Genomic DNA, 21,058 nt, shown 5'->3' on the forward strand with positions numbered 1-21,058 from the left:
TTTTAAAAAAGGGAAATTTTTTCCCCCACTGGGGTTTTTTCCCCCCCTCCCAGTTAAGTAGGAGTAATTTGTTTCAATGGTCTCCTACCACAAGTCATGTTAGTGTGTAATGCAACACCTCTTTCTAGAGCAGGTTAGGAGCCCTTCCATTCTTTAGTCCTGCCTGGCTTCTTAAACACACTATCTGCAGGTTTTGCTTTTTAGACATGTAGCAGTCAGTCTTTTGCACCTGTAGTTATAAAAAAAATGTAACTGCTGCTGGTGCAACTACAGGTAGATTTTTTTTAACTTTTGTGTTTAGTTCAGATGGTAATGTAAAAATATCTGGTGATTTCTTGATTGACTTTAGTTTAAGTACTTTTTTCTTCACATGCCCACTGAATGTCTGAGCTGTGTCTGTGGTTCAGCTGTAGTGCTGCCTTCATCCAGGTGACCAGTTGTGTGGAGAGGTCTTTCCCATCATATAATTTCCTCTATGTGCCTGAAAAGTGCACATGGAACAGGCATTTTAGTGCCTGCTGTGAAAGCAGGCACCAGTGCCACAGTTAACATAACCAACAGGAAGCCCGGGACAAGCAAATGCATCCATGCATTATCTGCTCTGGATTGTGATGGCAATGGGAGTCCTCCTTCTGTTCCCTTGGAGAGAGGTTAGCAGGCAAACCTTCACCCCCCCCCCCTCCCCATCCAACTCGTACAGTGCCTGGTTGATAATTGAACCCAAGTTGTGTTTGTTGTAGTCAAGGCTTCGTGGAGCTAGCCTATTAGAAATGCTCTAGTGAAAGCTGTAAACAACAATGTTTTTGTGATAATATACAGGTTTGTATGTGAAATTTGCATTATTCATTATTAATTTCTTTTTTTCCCCCAAAGATGCAGGAAGTTGTTACAGAACCTGAATATTTGAATGCTGCAGATATTGCCTGTGATGTCGTCTGCCTCGTATATGATGTCAGCAACTCTAAATCCTTTGAGTATTGTGCAAAGATTTTTAAGGTATGTCCTACATTGCAAAAAGGCAACAAACTTTTTTTCCTTGACATTGTTGCAGCAAGGATAACAGAAGGTTAGTCTGAGAGCTCCACTAGACAGCCGATGTCTTTTCCATCCAGCTTCAACCTGTGGGTTATCGGATCCAGCGCTGACCTTTTTTCAGAGACTTTAATTCCAGAGCTCCACCTTCTCTACCCATGATGCACTGTTCCACCCATCTACCACAGATTTCCAATACCGCCTTGAAGGACCGCAGTACGATTGAAGAATCCCATTGTATATCCTTTTTAAATGTAGAGTAGGCTTATGTCTTTTGTACAATTTTTCCTCTATCTTTTTGGTATTAGGTGTAGTTTAGCCTTCATTAAAGTTTGTATCTTGGTTCAGCACAGGACTGTTTTTCTAGTAATTCCCACCTTTTTTTAATCCAAAAATAAATCCAAAAAAACAAAAAGGTGAGTTAGTTTAGTGGTGTGTCTGTTAATCCTTTCTTGTCTGTTTTTCTTCTCTGATTGGAATGTTTGGTAGATAGGTGATTGTACTGTTGATAGTTCTGTATTATGTTGTGTAGTTTGTCGTCTTTCCTTCCTCATCTACTACTTGTGCACAGGCTTCTTTCGCAAGATGCACATGACTGAAGCATTTACTGTCTTCATGGGTCACATCTCAATATTAAGTGCAGCATTTCTCTGGACTGTGGACTTGGATACCTCAGTGCTAGTCAAAATTGGTGTTGAAGGACTTGATGTCCTGGGCAGCTACTTTGGCTTTTTCACCCTCCCCATCACCTATAAATAAACCTAAATAATGGTGGTAGGGGTCAGGGCAGAGAAAGGGAAAAGGACCCAAAAGGGTAAAAAAAGGACAGAGGGGACTGCAAGAGAGCAGCCCCCCCTCCCCAGTCTTTCTGATATACATTGTCTTCCTCCTGGAGCCAAACCCCTATTGTACCAACATTGGGGAAATCAGTTAGTTTCCCCTGCTCTGAGTCTCCCCATTCTGATTTTAGCCAAAGGAGGAGCTGGATTAGTAGGCTGCACTCCCCTTCTCTCCAGTTACTCCAAGAGAATTCTCTCCCGCGTCTTCCCCTTCTCCACCTTTGATTTAAACATCTCTAGTTTAGATCATATCACTGGATTCTAACACCGTAAGAAGGGGTTTGGAAGTATGCAGTGGTTTTGTCTGCTCAGTCAAGTTGAGAGTTTAAGGTCTTCTGACTTGACACCTGATGCACTCCTCCTTGCAGGATCATATTCAGTTAGGCTTTCTTTCAGCCACCTCATCTGCATCCTTCACTTTTTTCCTCTGTTGGACCCTTCGGTTCTGGGGTTAATGAATCCATTTGCTTCGGTGTCACCCAGGTAAGCACCGATAGCTTGGCTGCTTCACTCACTGACCTCTCCTTTGGCTGCCCCAACTCTGGCGGTATCAGAGCTGGTGGTATTTCACAGCTGAGAGTCTGGAGCTGTTCCAGGATCAGGGTCAACCCTCTGATTTTCAGAGTAGTCTCTTCCCCTCTGCATTCGACACTTCAGCTCTGGTCTCTGTGTCAGAACAAGTTGAGTCGCTCTTGGAGACTGACGTCTTGCTCAGGTCTTCTGAGTCTGAGAATTGTCTGCTCTGGGCATCTGGCTTTGGCCACTGTGTTCACTGGAGAAAAGATTTTCTTTAGGTCAGAGATGGAGTGGTCAGCAATGACTGGTCATCCTTTGTTCTTGCATTTGCGCATCAGTTGGCTGTGGGATGGTCCACACCTCTGGACCTCCAAGTAATACTGTCTCCGGGTCCCCCCTTACACATACCCTTCTGAGTCTCTGGTGCAGAAGGAACGAGGAAAGAGCTGTTGCAAGAGGAAGCACATGGATTCCCTTGAGGAGTCTGTCACAGAGGACACTGACTTTGATGAATGAGAGGATTGCCTTATGCCCCACTGTGAAGATGACTCCTTCGGTGATCTCCTGGGATTATTGCAACAGCATTGGAGCTGGACTGTTGAAGCCCCCTCTTCAGAGAGGTCATTGTTTTTGGAGACCCTTTGTGAGGGCCTGTCCACATCCTGGGTGGTGGTTCCTCCATACATGCTTAGCGATCTAGTGTCCAGGAGGGTATGGAGAGAACCAGATGTGGTGGTCCCTATCCCCAAGAAGCCTGATTAAATCTTGGCCCCTGTTAAAAGGACTGGCCACACTGGAGTAAGGGACCAGCAGTTGATGGTGATCATGGTAGCATCAGCCACCAGAAAAGTTATTTTAGAAGTTTCCATTGATCCTTCCACTAACCAGGGAGTCCATGAGTTTGGACCATTTATGAAAGTGTGCTTACACATCAGCAACTTTTGCGCTGAGAGCTCTAAACTGTTTGACTCATTTGATGAGATTTCAAAAAAATCTAAGTGTCAGAGGTAGTGAAGCCACAACAGATCCTGCAGCTGCAGAAGAGACTCCGCATATGTGTCAACCATGAAGTCTGTTGGCAACATGTGTATGTGTCTGCTGTCAAATTTGGCCACTGGCAAATCCCATGCAGCAGACACTGGCATTGCTTTGTGTCAACGTGCCTGGATGCAGTTATGTAATTTTGCAGACTGCTTTAAGCCATTGTTAGCACTCCATTTGTTTCTTCTCTTTTCCTTCCAAAGGTCAAGGACACCTTTACTAGGAGCAAGCAAGACAGAAAGACATAGTCTACCATTAGACTGTTTTGCCACTCTGCAGTAGTTCTCCAGGAGTCAAAAGAGGGTTTTTTAGGATGCCTCTTGGTGAATGTTTCTCCTCGCGTGGGAGGGGGGCAACCAGAATGGATGCCTCCCATGGGGCACGTGGTCAGCAGAACTAAGGCTTCCATGGAGCTTTCTCCGGGAGAACTTTCAGCATACCTAAGGGTTGCCCATATGTCCTGCTGTGGAGGCAATCAGTTGTTGCTCAGTTCTCTACATAAAAGCTTTGGAGGCCGTCACCTCGCATGCATGGGTCTTCAGAGACATATCCAGAGGTTATACAGTTCTGTTTTTATTTGCATCAAGAGAAACAAGAAAGTCACTTCCCAAATGTTCCACCCCAACAGAGAGGAGATGCAGTACTCAAAATTCAGAAACCACTGGCAAATTGAGTCATCCAAGAGGTCCCACCAGATAACAAAGATCTGGAGTGTATTCCATATTCTTTTTTGGTGCCAAAAAAGAACAAGAACCTAAGACCAATTTTGGATCTAAGTAATTTCAACCATTTTGTCAAGCAGACCAAGTTTCAGATAGTCACGGTGCAGTCCATTCTGTCTGTTAAGGATGACTGGATGTACTTGATAGATCTGAGGGATGCATGTCATCGTATAAAGATTTCTGTGCATGCCAGAAGATTTCAATGCTTCTGGCTGGGAGCTGATCATTATTGCTTTCATCTGGGATAATTCCACCCACCCCCATTCTACTACCTACATTTTAATAGCGCCTATTATCTTTCATCTGGCATTCTCCCATCCCCCTTCCAGTACCTTTACCTCACCACTCTATCTTCTGGTGTTGCATCACCAGGTAAAACAGTTCCTTAACTCACTAGCTGAATCACAGATAATGATATACTCCTCTTTACTACCCCTCTTGTTCACACCATACCTCCTTACCTTGTATGAAAACCAGTTTCTCACGGGATTTCAGGTCCCAAAAGGCCATACTATCACCCCAGCTGTAAATCCTTCCACCTTCAACCATACTTACAGTACCAGATCCTGTCCAACATCTTGTTCATTCTATCAACATCTCAACCCCAGGCACATTAGCTCTAGATCCAAACGCTACCACAAACTAATAAACAAATTCCTGAAGTTCATCACCAAGTATAGACTCAACCTAATACTTGGTGGTGATATTCACCCCAACCCTGGCCCACTCACTTCAGATGCGCATACCCCCTCTACTTGCAATCTAAGCTACAAACCTACAATTAATAGGCCAGCTAACTCTCTCCTAGTCTGTCATCTCAATATTAGAAGCATAATAACAAGGTACATGAATTGCATGCACTTCTGGATGTCCACTCCCCTGAGATTCTCTGTTTATTTGAAACCTGGTTAAAACCTAACACTAAAGACAATGAAGTGTTACCACCTGGGTACAACATACACAGGCTGGATTGTGCTTCGAGGAAGGGGGGTGGGGTAGCTGTACTCTATAAATCTGAGTTGAATGTCACCATAGATGTAATACAACCACCTCAGATTAATAACTCAGAGATTCTTGCCACCAAATTGCAACTTAATAAAAATAAATGCATTAATATCATCTGTATGTACATTCCCCCAGGTAACAATATATCTACATTTGAAGATATCCTGCACTGGCTATCATGTCACTACCCCCAAGAAACTCTACTACTTGGAGACTTTAACATAGACTGGGATACCTGTTCCTCAGAATCCCCAGCCACCCATATTAATCTGCATGCATTTACACAAATTATGTCCACCCCTACCAGGATAGGTAAACCCAACCAAAAAGAAAGTATACTTGACTGGGTACTCATAAATAGTCGCGATCACCTTCTCACATATGTAATTAAGCACAAAACCATTAATTCCCAACAACCCTTACTCAGAAAGGTTAGAAACAATAAAAACTTTGACCCTGCCAAATTCCAACAAGAACTAAATTCATGTAATTGGTCTATTCTAAAACACCTCCCCTTAGAGGAAGCAGTAGCATACTTTAACAACAAATTCCTTGAGATCCTTGATTTGCATGCACGTGTTCGTTCAAAGAGAACCAAGGCAAAAACTGCGCCATGGCTTTCTAAAGAGTCTAAACTCAAAATTACTCTTAGAAACAAAGCATGGGCTTTATAGCGTTCTTCTAAAGACCCTCAAGATCACATTTAAATACAGGCAATCCAGGAACGAAACCAAAAAAATCAATTTTACAAGACAAAAAACTATACTACTGTAATTTACAGACAGTAAATCAAAATAACCCTCAGAAGTTTTGGGCAGGTTTAAATAATCTACTACATCCTGGACAAACTTCAACCCCAATCCCTGCTGCTACTATTGATAAAAAAAAAACCTGAAGATGTTTCTGATAGTTTTAACCAATTCTTTACTGAGACAATTCAAGCCCTAGCTAGCCAACTACCTCCTAGCTCCCCTGGTCCTGAAAGTAGCACCCCTAGAATCTTACTCGCGTTCAGCTTCCAACCAGTCGCCATTTCACTTATCCGTACCTTGATCAAAAAATTAAAACCCACTACACTTTCTGCTGATCAACTCCCTGCCAAGTATCTACAAAAATCAGCTGATGCTATTGCTTACCCCGTCTCAATACTAATCAATCGAACCATAGTAGAAGCTAAAATTCCCACCATCTGGAAAATATCCTATGTAATCCCACTTCACAAAGGAGGCAGCTCTACTGAATTCTCCAATTATAGGCCAATAGCTATACTCTCTCCACTTGCAAAGATTATGGAAAAATGTATTCATAGACAACTCATGCACCACCTAATCCAGAATCACCTTATGGCAGACAACTCAGCATGGCTTCCGTCCTCATCACAGCACTACTTCAGCCCTCCTAGCCTTTACCAATACCATAAACCATAATCGCAACAATAATTATATATCCTCAACCCTCTTCTTGGATCTTTCCAAGGCATTCGATATGGTTGATCACCAACTTTTAATTCACACCCTGCAAACATTCTGTCTAGATACTGGAGCCCTTCAATGGTTTCAATCCTACCTGAATGGTCGACAGCAGGCTGTCCTCTGGCAGAACAAACTCTCTAACCTTCTACCTAACACCCTTGGAGTACCACAAGGCTCTATACTAGGGCCCTTGCTGTTCTCCATCTTCATTAACTACCTTTATACTGTCATCCCAAAAGTCAGCTGTATCCAATATGCTGATGACTCTACTCTGATTTGCTCAGCCACATCTCCAGTAGAGTTATGGTCAGCTACCCAGACCACCTTTAATACAATAGAAAACTGGCTTTCTGAACGTCTGATCCTAAATCCCAAAAAAACTAAAATGCTGTTATTTTCACCAACACGTAGGTCTACCGCTTTCACCTTTTACCATAAAATCAAATGATGGCACAATAATCTCCCCTGACCCCTCTACAAAACTATTAGGTGTCATCATAGAATATCTAAAATTTGACCTACATGTTAACCAAACTATCAAAACCATCAATAAAAAACTAGGGTCACTTTACAGAATAAAAGCCTTCCTAACCCCTCCCGCTAAAAGTGCCATAGCTCGCTCTCACCTTCTTTCAACCCTTCTGTATGCATCCCCTCTACTCTCAAATTTAAACAAGACTGTCCTTAAACTCTCAATTTGCTACAACCACATTGCCAGGTTTGCCATTGGGCTGCCTTTTAGGACACATCATTGCATCAATCTTAATCAGCTTGGGTGGCTTGAACTACCCAGCCTAATCCAGTATAACCAACTGATTATGGCCTATAAAATCCTCTATAATCCGGACAATACTTTTGCACTTAAAAATATTATCACCCCCTATAACAATCCTAGACCGCTTCGATCCTCTAACAAACTACTAATTCAGACTAGCAAAATTAATAACACAGCTGGTGATTCTCTCTTTGCAAACTCTGTAAGTAGATCTGGAACTCTCTTCCAGCTGATATTACCTTACTTTCCACCTTAGGTCAATTTAAAACTAGACTCAAACAACAGTTGTCACTTAACTGGCTATGTCAGTGTATCAAGCCTGGCTAACTCTCTCTAGAATGTGTAAAAATCTGTTAACCAGTTTACTGTGTAATTTAATTTAATCCCGACTTGCACTCAGGATTAACTGTAACCTATGGAACTTGTTTAACTTGCTTACTTATGTAATCTCTGTAAATAGTCTGTTTGTAATATGTAATGCTGGTATTATGTAATGCTGTATCTGCTTACCCTTGGAGCTTTACTCCCTGGGCCTCCGCTGAAAATGGACATGCATCCAGTTAGACTGCCCGGTCAGCAAATGTAAAATAAATAAAGTGCTGCTCTTTGGTCTCACCATAGCCCACCAGATGTTCACCAAGTGCATGGCATTCATGATAGCCTGGCTTAGGCTGCAGGGGTGTAGGATTTTTACCTTTACCTGGACAACTGGCTTCTCACTGCCTCCATGGGAACATAGTTAATCAAAGCTTGGGACGACTTACTGCAGTTTTGTCTGTCATTAGCATCACTATGAACTATAAAAGTCCAGTTCATAGCCCGCTTAGTGTTGGAGTTCATAGGCTGTCATCTTGGTATGGTTTCTCATGACAGCAAAACTTCCACTTTACAGGCTAAGCTTTCTTTAAGCAGAAACATGTCAGCTGCTTCTGTCTCTCAATCCCCCCCAGCTTTCATGATTCTAAGACTCTTGGGACACATGGCAGCACCCATTTACTTGGGACTTCTGGTGAGGTACTGTATAAGAATCCTGCAATGGTCATACTTGATACAACCCATGAATTTCCCAGTTGTCGTAAAAAAAAAAAAAAAATTCCATCTTGTTGCCTCTAGGCAGTCCTTTATTCTTCCCTCAACCTGAGGTCATGGTCATCATGGGCATTTCAATGGGAAAACTTTCTAGGGAAACATGGTCATCCTCCAAGGCCAAAGTCTATATTATCAATGTATTGGTGATGAGAGCAGTCCTCCTAGCCACCTTCTCCCCAAGGGTGTTATCTTACCCCCCCCCCTTTTTTTGGGAAACCATGACGGAATGGCAGTGATCAATTTCATCTCAACTGTTTGATTGCAATGCACATCCCAGGGAAGTCCCAACATCTTGGTGGACACTTTGTGCAGGAACATCCTTCATTAGTGGTTGTTGAATCCAGAAGTAGCAGCTCAGATCTTCCAAAGCTGGGACACCTCTTGCTGCAATCTGTTTGCACCCCATCCAGATGCAGCAGTTATGTCCCAGTTCTGCTTGAGGGACAGTCACCGAGGGCCACTTTTCTTTGCTTGACCCCCCCCCCCCGTGTCTCCTGTATGCTTACCCACCAACTTCCCTCATTAAAAAAAATCAAAAAGCAGCCCATTGCAGAGTGGCTGTAATTCTTATTGTCCCATTCTGGCCCAGACAAGTCTGTTTCCCTTTTTTGTGGCCTCACCCTCATCATCCTCCATAGGTACTGGACCCCATTCCAGGGCTGATTACCTAGCCTGCAGGGATTTCTCTGCTCAGCATTTGTAACCTCAGGTTAACTACATGGTTTTTCAGGTGATGCCAGGGTTGCAAGCTCTCTGACAGTGTTATCAGTATTTTATCTCCTTCCAGATGCCTTCTACATGAAGGATCAATGCTGATGAAAGGAAATGCTTTGTGATGTGGGCTTCAGCTAAAGGAATATACCCTTTTTCAGCCCACTATATGCTATTCTGGATTTTTTACTTTCAGTTTGGTTTGAGGTGTCACTATTAAGGTTCAGCTTGCTGCTATTTCTAATTTTCACATTGGAAGAGAACACTCCAGTTGCTGCGCTAAAAGTTGCTTCTTGAAGAATATGTTCTTGTTATGACCATCAGTTTGGGATCCATTCCTCCTTGGGATTATGCATTGATGCTACAAATACAAGCCAGCCCTTCTTTTGAACCCTCGGCAACCATTTCCTCCAAGTTGCTGTCTTGGAAAATTATTTTCTTGGTGGTTATTACATCAGAGGGACTGGTCTTAGAGCTTCATGCATTATTTTCTGTCGTCCTTATTCGATCTTTCATAAAGACAGGGTTATCCTGAGGACTAATCCCTCCTTTTTCCCCAAGGTAGCCTGGGAATCTGTTTTGAACCAGCTCATTAATTTGCCCATCTTCTTTCCAAACTTTAACAATGGGGTGAATGTTTGCTGCATAGTCTAGACTTGCATAGACAATCCAGATTTTATTTGGACAGAACCAGAGCTTTTAGAAAAACAGAGCAGTTCTTTGTTTCATTTTCCAAGGCCAGGTTCGGCAAGTCAGTTACTAAAGCAAACCACATGCAAATGGCTGTCTCATTTGAATTTTCTTTGCATACAGTTTGAGCAGGGGGTCCCTATCCACAAAACCAAAGGCCATTGTATCAGGAAGGTGGCAGCTTCTACTGCTTTTTTTCCCCAGAGCTTTTATTGATGACATTTGTGCCACTGATACTTGGTTTAGCACTCATACGTTTGTGTCCCATTCCAAATTACATGTACAGTCAAGGTCCAGTGCCTCTTTTGGTTCCACCATTCTGCAAAATATTCTCTCCGAGGGCCTCCCTTGGATGTTATGTGGCTGAGGAGACTGTGTCCCACAGGTTGAAGCCGGACTGAAAACACATTGAATGTGAAAGTTGTGTACTTACCATGATCCTAGATCTGTGTTGTCTGTTTTCATCCATCTTGGCCATCCCTCCCTCCCTCGTATCCTCCTTCGTTTTGTTTTTTTTTTTCCCATGTCAGGGGGTTACCAGGCCTTCGGGTTTTCCTTTTTGGGTCTTATATTAAGCTATTTGAGTTATTCTTGCATGTTCATAGGCCTGTGTAAGGGGTAACCTCAATCTGAGGTAGATTTGGGTGGCAGTGTATTATTGGTAGAGGAGGTGGATCTCTGGATTTGAAGTCTGACAAAAGGATTGGCTTCACATCCAAGTTGCATCAGATACCCCACAGGCTGAGCCTGACAGAAACACAGGACCATCATTATAGTAAGTATACAACTTGTTTTGTGTTCTGTGCAGTTCAAGTGGCTGAAACAAAAATGCTTCTACCTTATTTTTGTAATTTGTGGAATAGTTATATGGAAACCTCACCTAGCTTCATACAAGGTAAAGTTTTGGAACGGTGTATGTGATGTAACCACAATGTAGTAGTTTGTGTTTTTACATTTTCCCCTGCTAAGTTCTTTGCCTTCATTATTGGGATGTATTTAAAAACAATGTGTGAAGGTGTGTGAAGGCTGCCAGCCTAGCTAGATAGAATTTTGTAGATAATTCTGTCAATTTGTAAATATTAATATAAGCCATAGGCTTGTTCTATTAAATGTGAAAAGACTGTATTGGATGTTGAACTGCAAAAATGTAACCATGCACTCTGCTGTAAGAAAGCTAATAAGTCCAGCATTGTATGGCTACTTTTGATCTCAGGGCTCTGAGCCATGGTGTCTGAACCAGCAGATTCTTTCTTTTGTTTTGAGACTAGAGTTAATTGCTAGAATTTGCATGTATAATGTCTTTCATTGCTGTAGCTTCCTGACCCAGGTGCAAGATCAAAAGTGCTGCTAAACTTTGTGTTTCTGTTAGCCTGGGAACCAGATAAACAAAATATGTAATCTGAAATGAGTCAGTAGTACTGTGATGTTCGTGTTTCACTGTTGCAGTCATTACACTTGGGTTATCCTGCTGGCAGGCTACCCGCAGTCGCCAGAATTCCAAAGTCTAGGTCCGGTGTCGGTTGCTGTCGCTTCCTCCCTGACGGAAGTGCGCCAGGGGTATAAAAGATGCAGTTGATGCCATTTTCTTCAGTCTTTATTGCCGCGCGGTGCCCGAAGAAAAAGCAGTTCCCAAGTGCCGGTCGGCCGACTCCTGAGATTTTTGAAATTGAATTTCAGAACCAAAGTCTTCAATAAAGCTAAGTACCCCATTGGGGAAACTTTTTCTTCCTCCAGACAGATGTCAGTAAAAGTTAACAATTTTATTTCTTGTGGGAAGCAAATACCTCATAAGGATTTTCACTCTTGCTGTATTCCTTGCCTAGGCCCTGACCACAACATTGCTAGTTGTCAGTTTTGTGCTAGATTCAACCAACGCACTATTAAGTGTCGGTTTGATTTTGCTTTACATTACTTTAGCCGAAGATTTAACTACATAATGCCGTCGGAACAACAGACGACCGGAATTCATAAACGCAAAGACAAAGAAAAGGACAGGCATCCGAGGTCCAAAACCGACAACGAAGCCTCTTCTAGGCCAGTCGCCGGTTCACAGTGAGGCACTTCCGCAGCCCCTGACACCTGCTACCTCAGAGCCACAGGCCGCATCCGACTCGCACGTGGAGACAACTAGGCCTCTGGAAACTCAAGGTATTGGGCCTGCGGAAACTATTCCCTCAGATGGGTCTGGAGCCGCTGAGCAGGCATCGGCTACTGAGGGTGTTTTCCGACCTTCACAGCTTGCTATTAAGTCCACTACAGCAGCCAAGGCAAAGTCAAAAACTCCATTAAAGACAAGGAAACAAGTACAGCATTCTCCTGGACAGTCATCCATGCCAAAGAAACAGATGCTTAAAATGGCCGAGGACCTAATTACTTTGATCAGGGATTCCCATCCCCTTCCTGATAAAAGGCCTAGGCAAGACACTGACTCCTCTGACCAGGTTTCTATTTCCTCCGATTCCTCTTCAGATCAGGGATATTCTCTCCCTCCCTATGAGGACTCTGATGCAGAAGAATCTATACCTTCAGCCTCTCCGCCTGAGGATTACTCTTTTGGGGAAACCTTGCACACCATGAGAGAGCGCTTCCATTGGGAGAGCCAGGATTATTCAGAATCCAAGAAAAGGCTCAGAGACTTTCTTTTATTGCCTCAGCACAGGGCCCTGGCTATCCCCCCTGTGCTTGATATTGTTGATGATGTTTTCTCCAAATCCAGTTTGTCTCCTGATTCTTTACCCCCCGCACCAGTCAAGCCAGACGGGTACTACAGGGTCCCAGACTCTCATAAATGTCTTTATAAAAACCCTGCTGCTGACCCAGAAACAATTTCTCAGGGTCCCAAAGGGGTTAAGGCTTCCAGTGCAAAAAACCCTGTCCTCTGATAGGGATTCCAGAGCTCTGGATAGATGGGGGGAAAAAAGTTTACACTTCTGCTACTTTAGCTGCAAGGGCTTTAAACTGCCAGTTTCACATGCTTAAATATCAACAATACCTAATGTCTTTGTTAAAACAGAAAATGCTTACAAACTCAATTGTCCTGACAATAAGGAAATGCAGGATTTATTGCATGCAGCTGAACAAGTGGGAAAGCATACTCTGCAATGTGGTTTTGATTCATTAGAGGCTTCTTGCAGACCCGCAGTTATAGGCTCTGTCATTCGAAGGCATGCTTGGTTGAAGGAACAAGGTTTACCTGAACATGTTGAAGTAAAATTATTGGATGCACCACTACAGCATGATACTTTGGTGTTAAGGCAGAAGAGGTGTTAAAGAAAATGGAGGATAAAGCAAAATCAACGCAGACAGTAAAGGATTTCTTACAGGTACAACCACCTATGTTTAGCAGAAACTGGCCTTCAAAAAATTGGTCCTTTCCAGTGTCAGACAGGCCAGAAAGAGGCAGATACAGATGCCCAAGAGGCAGATCTCAGCCCCAAGACTCATACAGACCTAAACAATGGTGTGCTACAGCCCCCAAAGGAGTAGAAGACAAATCACAACCTTATAGGAAACAGTCCCAATGACTTCCCTCTACAAATGCCAAGCACTTACCTTTTGGCAGCACCCTTAGGGGGAAAGCTAGCACTTTTCTCTCAAAACTGGCACATGATCACCCAGGACAAATGGGTACTGAATATTGTTTCTCAGGGTTACAAGTTCCACTTTCACACCCTTCCAAAATCAAAAGGTATGCAGTCCTGCCACAAAACCAATGGGCAGAGGCACAAAAACAAATTTCTGCTCTCATGGACATGAGAGCTATTCAGAGTACCATAGCAAGAACAGGGACAAGGATTTTACTCCAGACTTTTCCTGGTACCCAGAAAGGACAAAGCCTGGAGACCAATACTGGACTCTAGGGTACACAGACCCAGAAAGGACAAAGCCTGGAGACCAATACTGGACTCTAGGGTACACAGTAAACGAAAAGAAGTCAAAACTAGTGCCCTCTCAAGAGATAATATTCCTGGGTGCAAGCTTAAATACAACTGCCCAGATGGCTTATCTCACGCCAGACAAGCAAAGGCAACTGACTCATTACTTCAAATGATGGCAACAAAGACCCAGCTCCCTGCAAGAAAGAATCTGCAGGCTCTGAGCTTCATGGCATCCTGCATTCTACTAATTCCATATGCAAGACTGCATATGAGGAAACTACAATGGTATCTAAAAAGTGTTTGGACTCAACATTGCCACAGCCTGGAAACAATAATAACTCTTATTCCCTGCCTGCAACAGGAGTTTCAATGGTGGGCACTGGCCTGTCACCACAACAAGGGACAGCCTTTCAACTTACCCACAGCCAGGCAGACAATAACAACAGATGCATCGGATTATGCCTGGGGGGCACACATGGCAGGAAAATGTATTCAGGGCACGTGGCCCAAGAAACAAATGCATCTTCACATCAGTCAAAAAGAGATGCTAGCTGTACAGCATGCACTGACAGCCTTCAAGGATCTACTACATCCAGGACAACTATTACTAAAGACGGACAATACCACAGATGTTCATCGTGTTACCCTGCTGCAGTCATCACACTTGGGTTATCCTGTCTGCAGTCAGTCCCGCAGTCGGCCCGAATTCCAAAGTCTTGGTCCGGCATCGGTTGCTGTCACTTCTTCCCTGACGTCAGTGTGCCAGGGGTATATAAGAGGCATCCAACACCATTTTCTTGTGTCTTTCTTGCCGCGGTGCCTGAAGCAGAAGCAGTTCGTAAGTGCCGGTCGGCCGACACCTGAGATTTTCGAATCGAGTTTCAGTCCGAAGTCTTCAAAGCTAAGTACCCCGTTGGGGAACCTTTTCTTGCCTCAGTCCAATGTCAGGAGAAAGTTAACAATTGTATTTCTTGTGGGAAGAAAATACCTCATAAGGACTTTCATTCTTATTGTATACCTTGCCTAGGCCCAGACCACGACGTCACTGGTTGTCTGTTTTGTGCTAGGTTCAATAAGCGAACTATAAAGCGACGCTTTGATTTCGCTCGACACTACTTCGGTAGGAAATTTAATTATACTATGCCGTCGGAGCAACCGACTACTGGCGTGCATAAAAAACGCAAAGATAAGATAAAGACGGGCAGCCTAGATCCAAGCCAGACTCGGAAGCCTCTGCTGGACCGGTTGCCGGTTCTCTGGTTTTCAGTGAGGCGCCTACGCAGCCCCTGACTACCGCAGAATTGGAACCCCAGACCGCTTCAGATTCTCAAGCAGAGAGTACTAGGCCGACGCAGCCATTTTGTTTAGCCCCTTCCGACATCATTGCAGAAGAAGAAGCCGGTGCTGTGGAAGCACCTTTGGTTACCGAAGGTGTCTTTAGACCGACTACTCTCACCATAAAATCTTATACTAAGCTTAAGACTCCTTTAAAACCTAAAAAGACTGTACATCCGTCTCCAGTTCAAGGCCCCATGCCTAAGAAACAGATGCTTAAGATGGCTGAAGATTTGATTACTCTGATCAGGGGTTCCCAACCCCCCCCCCCCCAGACAAAAGGCCAAGACAAGAGGAGGATTATGCCTCTTCTAATCAAGTTTCTATTTCCTCAGACTCCTCTGAGGAACAGGATTACTCCTTTCCCCCTTACGAAGATTCTGATGCTGAAGATTCCATTCCCTCAGCATCTCCCCCTGAAGACTATTCCTTTGGGGAAACTTTACATACCATGAGGGAACATTTCCACTGGGAAGGTCAGGACCACTACGACTCAAAGAAAAGGCTCCGAGAGTTTCTTTTACTTCCCCAGCACAGACCACTTGCTATCCCTCCAGTTTTAGACATTGTGGATGATGTTTATTTAGAATCTAGTATAAATCCAGATTCTCTGCCTCCTGCTCCAGCCAAACCAGACAGATATTAGAGTGCCTGACTCACACAAATTCCTTTACAAAAGCCCTGTTGCAGACCCAGAAACAATCTCCCAGGGTCCCAAAGGGGCTAAGGCTTCTATGGCACAAAACCCTGTGCCCTCTGAAAAGGATTCCAGAGCACTAGATAGGTGGGGGAAGAAGGTTTACACCTCAGCTACTCTGGCTATGAAAGCACTAAATTGTCAATTTCACATGCTGAAATATCAGCAATTCCTAATGTCTCAATTAAAACAAAAGATGAGCACACACTCTCAACAGTCTGAATTGAAGGAAATCCAGGATCTGTTGCATGCAGCTGAACAGGTGGGCAAACATACTTTACAATGTGGATTTGATTCCTTGGAAGCTTCCTGTAGAGCAGCTGTTACTGGGTCTGTCATACGTAGGCATGCTTGGTTAAAGGAACAGACTCTGCCGGATCATGTTAAAGCAAAATTACTAGATGCACCTTTACAGCAGGATGTCTTATTTGGTGTTAAAGCAGAAGAGGTTTTAAAGAAAATGGAGGATAAGGCAAAGTCTATGCAGACAGTCAAAGGTTTCTTACAGGTACAACCCCCTCGCTTCAGCAGAAATTGGCCAACAAAAAATTGGTCCTTTCCAGCTTCTGACAGACCACAGAGGGGTAAATACAGATGCCCAAGGGGCAGGGGTCAAGCACAAATCCCTTACAAACCTCACCAATGGGCCACTGCAACACAGAAGGGAGGAGAAGACAGGCCTCAAACTACTAGAAGACAAACACAATGACTTAACCCTCAAACTGCCAAGCAAAACTCTCTTGGCAGCTCCCTTGGGAGGAAAATTAGCACTTTTTGCAGACAACTGGCGCATCATCACAAAGGACAAATGGGTCCTAGACATTATCTCACAAGGATACAGATTCCATTTCCACACCTTGCCAAGGATAAAAGGAATGCCAAACCTGCCACAAAATCAATGGGCAGAGGCACAAAATCAAATTGCAGCTCTCATGGACATGAGCCATTCAACTGGTACCTACAAAGGAGCAAGGCCAAGGATTTTACTCAAGGCTCTTTCTAGTCCCCAGAAAGGACAATGCATGGAGACTCATTCTGGACCTTTCAATTCTAAACACCTATTTGCAAGTACCCAAATTCAAGATGCTAACACTACAGCAGCTTCTTCCCATGTTGGGCAAGAAGGCTTGGCTAGTAACGTTGGACCTCAAGGAAGCATACCTGCATGTCCCTATCAGACAAAATTGCAGAAGATACCTCCGTTTCATTTCAGGTTCAACCCATTACCAGTTCTCTGCACTGCCCTTTGGTTTATCTACTGTGCCCAGGGTCTTCACAAAATGCCTGGCACCAGTAATTGCATACTGCAGACAGAGGAATTCAAATATACCCATACCTGGACGACTGCCTCATCCAAGCAGAAAGCAAGGACATTCTCTTACAACATCTGGCATTTGTAAAACACCTTCTAAGTTGCCTAGGGTACACAGTAAACGAGAAGAAATCAAAATTATTGCCCTCTCAGAACATGACATTCCTGGGTGCCAGCTTGAATACAACGGCCCAGATGGCTTACCTCACGCCAGACAAACAACTGCAGCTAACTCAATACTTCAAAATAATGGCAACAAAAGCCCAACTCCCTGCAAGAAAAATTCTGCAGGCCTTGGGATTCATGGCATCTTGCATACTACTAATACCATTTGCAAAACTGCATATGAGGAAATTACAATGGTACCTGAAAAGCGTATGGACTCAACACAGCCACAGCTTGGAAACAATGATACCTCTCATGCCCTGCCTTCAACAGGAGTTTCTATGGTGGTCACAGGCATGTCACCTCAACAAGGGTCAGCTTTTCACCTTACCCCCAGCCAGACAAACTATGACAACAGATGCATCGGACTATGCCTGGGGGGCACACATGGCAGGGCAGTGTGTTCAAGGCAGATGGACTACAGATCAAAGATATCTGCACATCAATCAAAAAGAAATGCTAGCTGTACAGAGTGCTCTGACTGCCTTCAAGGACCTCTTACATCCAGGATAACTTATTATAAGGACAGACAATACCACAGTAATGTGGTACATAAACAAGCAAGGGGGGGTACACACTCCTACCCTCTATGCAGGCAAGCAATGACCTTGTGGAACACAGCACTGACTTACCAAGTTCAATTACAAGCAGAATTCCTGCCAGGAAGAAAGAACACATTGGCAGACGACCTGAGCAGGAACATCATGGATCCCCATGAGTGGAAACTGGATCCACAAGTATTTGCAATGATAACTCAAAAATGGGGGCACCCAGACATAGACCTGTTTGCCAACCCCCAAAACTATCAGCTACCAAACTTTTGCACAAGGACATTCCACCTTCAAGCTTGGAAAGTGGATGCACTCTCATTCATTTGGAAAATGTTGACAGTATACGCCTTCCCTCCACTGCCCCTTCTAACAAAGGTGCTGCTGAAAGTCAGAATGGAGAGACCACAAATGATACTCATTGCCCCAGACTGGCCACGCCAGCATTGGTACCCACTACTAAGGAACATGGCCCACGGCCCACCATGGATTTTACCACAAATTCCTCATCTGCTCACACAGCAAGATAGTCAGATTCTACACAGCCAGCTCAAGACCTTAAATCTGGCTGCATGGCAAATCACCTAAACAACCAGCCAGCTCCTCTTTCACAAGCTGTTATGTCATTCTGGAGGCCAGGAGGCCCAGCACCAGGAAAGCCTACTCAGACAAATGGAAAAGATTTTGCGCCTGGAACCAAGCTAAAGGTCAAAATCCCCTTGAGCCGGACATACCTCAGATTCTACAATATTTAACTGAGATGTTACACAAAGGACTTTCCTTTTCATCTATTAAAATCCACGCCTCAGCTATTTCAGGTCACTACAACATGGATCCTCCCTTATTTTCACATCCACTTCTAAGGCAGTACCTCAGAGGGGCCAAAAACATAAGGCCTCCCAGGAGAGCACCAACGCCAACTTGGGACCTCAATTTTGTTCTGGAAAAGCTTACGCTTCCACCTTTTGAGCCAGCTTTCTCAGCTGATTTAAAGTTTATATCATGGAAAACTGCCCTGCTGCTAGCAATTACTTCAGCCAGAAGTCTCAGAGCTACAGGCACTAATGGCAGTGGAGCCTTTCCTCATTTTTCATCAAGACAGAGTCTCTCTATGAACTAACCCCTCCTTTTTGCCAAAGGTGGTTTCCAGTGTGGCTCTAAATCAAACCATCCATTTACCCACTTTTTTCCCAAATCCACAGAACAAAGGTGAAAGACTCCTGCACTCCTTGGACATTCACATGCAACTAAGTTACTACTTGGATAAAACTAAGGCTTTCAGAAAATCTGACCAGCTCTTTGTATCCTATGCTACAGCATCACAAGGAAAGGCTATCTCAAAACATACCATTTCAAAATGGATAGGACATTGCATACGTTTTTGCTACACCCATCATGGAAAACCAGTTCCTGCTAGCATAAGGCCCAACTCCACCAGGGCAGCAGCTACATCTACAGCCTTCCTCAGGGGGGTGCCAACCAAAGATATTCTGGAAGCTGCAACTTGGAGTTCAGTACACACCTTCACCAAACACTATCACTTACCACTATACTCTTAAGACTAGAGCTGGCTTCGCCACTGCAGTTTTGCAGGGCCTACTACCCTCTTCTAACCCTGTTTGATTCCACCTCCCATCCTTAGCTTTGGGATTCAACCCAAGTGTGATGACTGCAGCAGGGTAACACGATGAACATAGTACAGTTTTGTACCTACCATAAATGTAGATGTTAGAGTGTTCACCCTGCTGCAGTCCAGGTTACACTCCCTCCATCCCCTCTGATCTAGCTGAAACCTTTCTATGCCTTTAAATCTGATACAACCTTTGTGGTGTATTTGCTTATAGCTGGAAGTATGTTTTATTTGTGCTTCACTTTTATTTTTTGATACTATGTAGTGACCTCCTATTGGGGGGGCACCTGACATCTGGGGCAAGAAAAACTGAAGAAAATGGCATCGGATGCCTCTTGTATACCCCTGACGCACTGACGTCAGGGAAGAAGCGACAACAACCGACCAAAACTTTGGAATTCGGGCCGACTACGGGACTGCCTGACGACAGGATATAACCCAAGTGTGATGACTGCAGCAGGGTGAACAGTCGAACATCTACATTTATGGTAGGTACAAAACTGTACTTTATGTGGTACATAAGCAAGGGAGCACACACACCTACCCCCTCTGCAGGCAAGCCATGACTTTGTGGAACACAGCACTGACCTATCAAGTACATCTGCAGGCACAATTCCTGCCAGGAAAGAAAAATACTCTGGCAGACTAACTAAGCAGAAATCTCATGGATCTTCACGAATGGAAATTAATCCACAGGTCTCAGCATAACAAGGAAATGGGGACGCCCAGACATAGATCTTTTTGCCTCCCCTCACAACTGCCAACTACAGAGATTCTGCACAAGAACTTCTCACTCACAAGCATGGAAAGTGGATGCTCTATCATTCAGCTGGAAAACACTGACAGTTTATGCCTTTCCTCCGCTGCCTCGTCTTACCAAGGTGCTCCTAAAAGTCAGACAAGAGCAGCCAAAAATTATTCTGATTGCCCTAGACTGGCCACGCAAGCACTGGTACCCAATCCTAAAGAGCTAGTCTCAAGGCTCAGCCTGGCCTTTACCTCAAATTCCTCATCTTCTGACTTAACAAAACAATCATTCTGCACAGTCAACTCAGAACCTTAAATCTGGCTGCATGGCAGATAATATAGCCACTCAGACCACACCTCTCTCTAAAGTTGTTATGGATGTCATTTTAGAAGCCAGAAAAATGAGAGATTCTGTGCTTGGAACCAGGCACAAGGACTCAAACCACTTGTTCCAAATATACCTCAGATTTTACAATACCCAACTGAGATGCTGGACAAAGGCCTATCCTTCTCATCAATTAAGATCTATGCCTCTGCTATTTCAGCTCATTACAATACGGAACCTCCTATTTTCTCTCATCCACTACTAAGACAGTACCTCAGAGGGGCAAAAAACATAAGACCCCCAAGGAGAGCACCAATACCTACATGGAACCTCAATTTTGTTTTAGAAAAGCTCACACTGCCTTCTTTTGAGCCAGCCAATACAGCTGATATAAAATTCTTATGGAAAACTGCTATGCTCCTAGCAATAACTTCAGGAAGAAGAGTCTCAGAGTTACAGGCATTAATGGCAGTGGAACCTTTCATCATTTTTCATCAGGACAGGGTTTCTCTAAGGACAAACCCAACAT

General features: G+C 43.9%; 1 protein-coding gene across 3 annotated transcripts in view; it reads left to right on the forward strand.

Annotated features, from left to right (window-relative positions):
• RHOT1 (ras homolog family member T1) overlaps nucleotides 1-21,058 on the forward strand; it is a 1,470,459-nt gene that overhangs the window by 1,167,122 nt on the left and 282,279 nt on the right. For all 3 annotated transcript variants that reach the window (XM_044068049.1, XM_044068050.1, XM_044068051.1), the window contains exon 17: nucleotides 874-996. In XM_044068049.1, the coding sequence (XP_043923984.1) occupies nucleotides 874-996 (123 nt within the window). The remainder of the gene's footprint in view (nucleotides 1-873; nucleotides 997-21,058) is intronic.

The sequence above is a fragment of the Protopterus annectens genome, chromosome 4.part0, assembly GCF_019279795.1.
Source record: "Protopterus annectens isolate FY-2018-M chromosome 4.part0, PAN1.0, whole genome shotgun sequence".
Classification (NCBI taxonomy): domain Eukaryota; kingdom Metazoa; phylum Chordata; order Ceratodontiformes; family Protopteridae; genus Protopterus; species Protopterus annectens.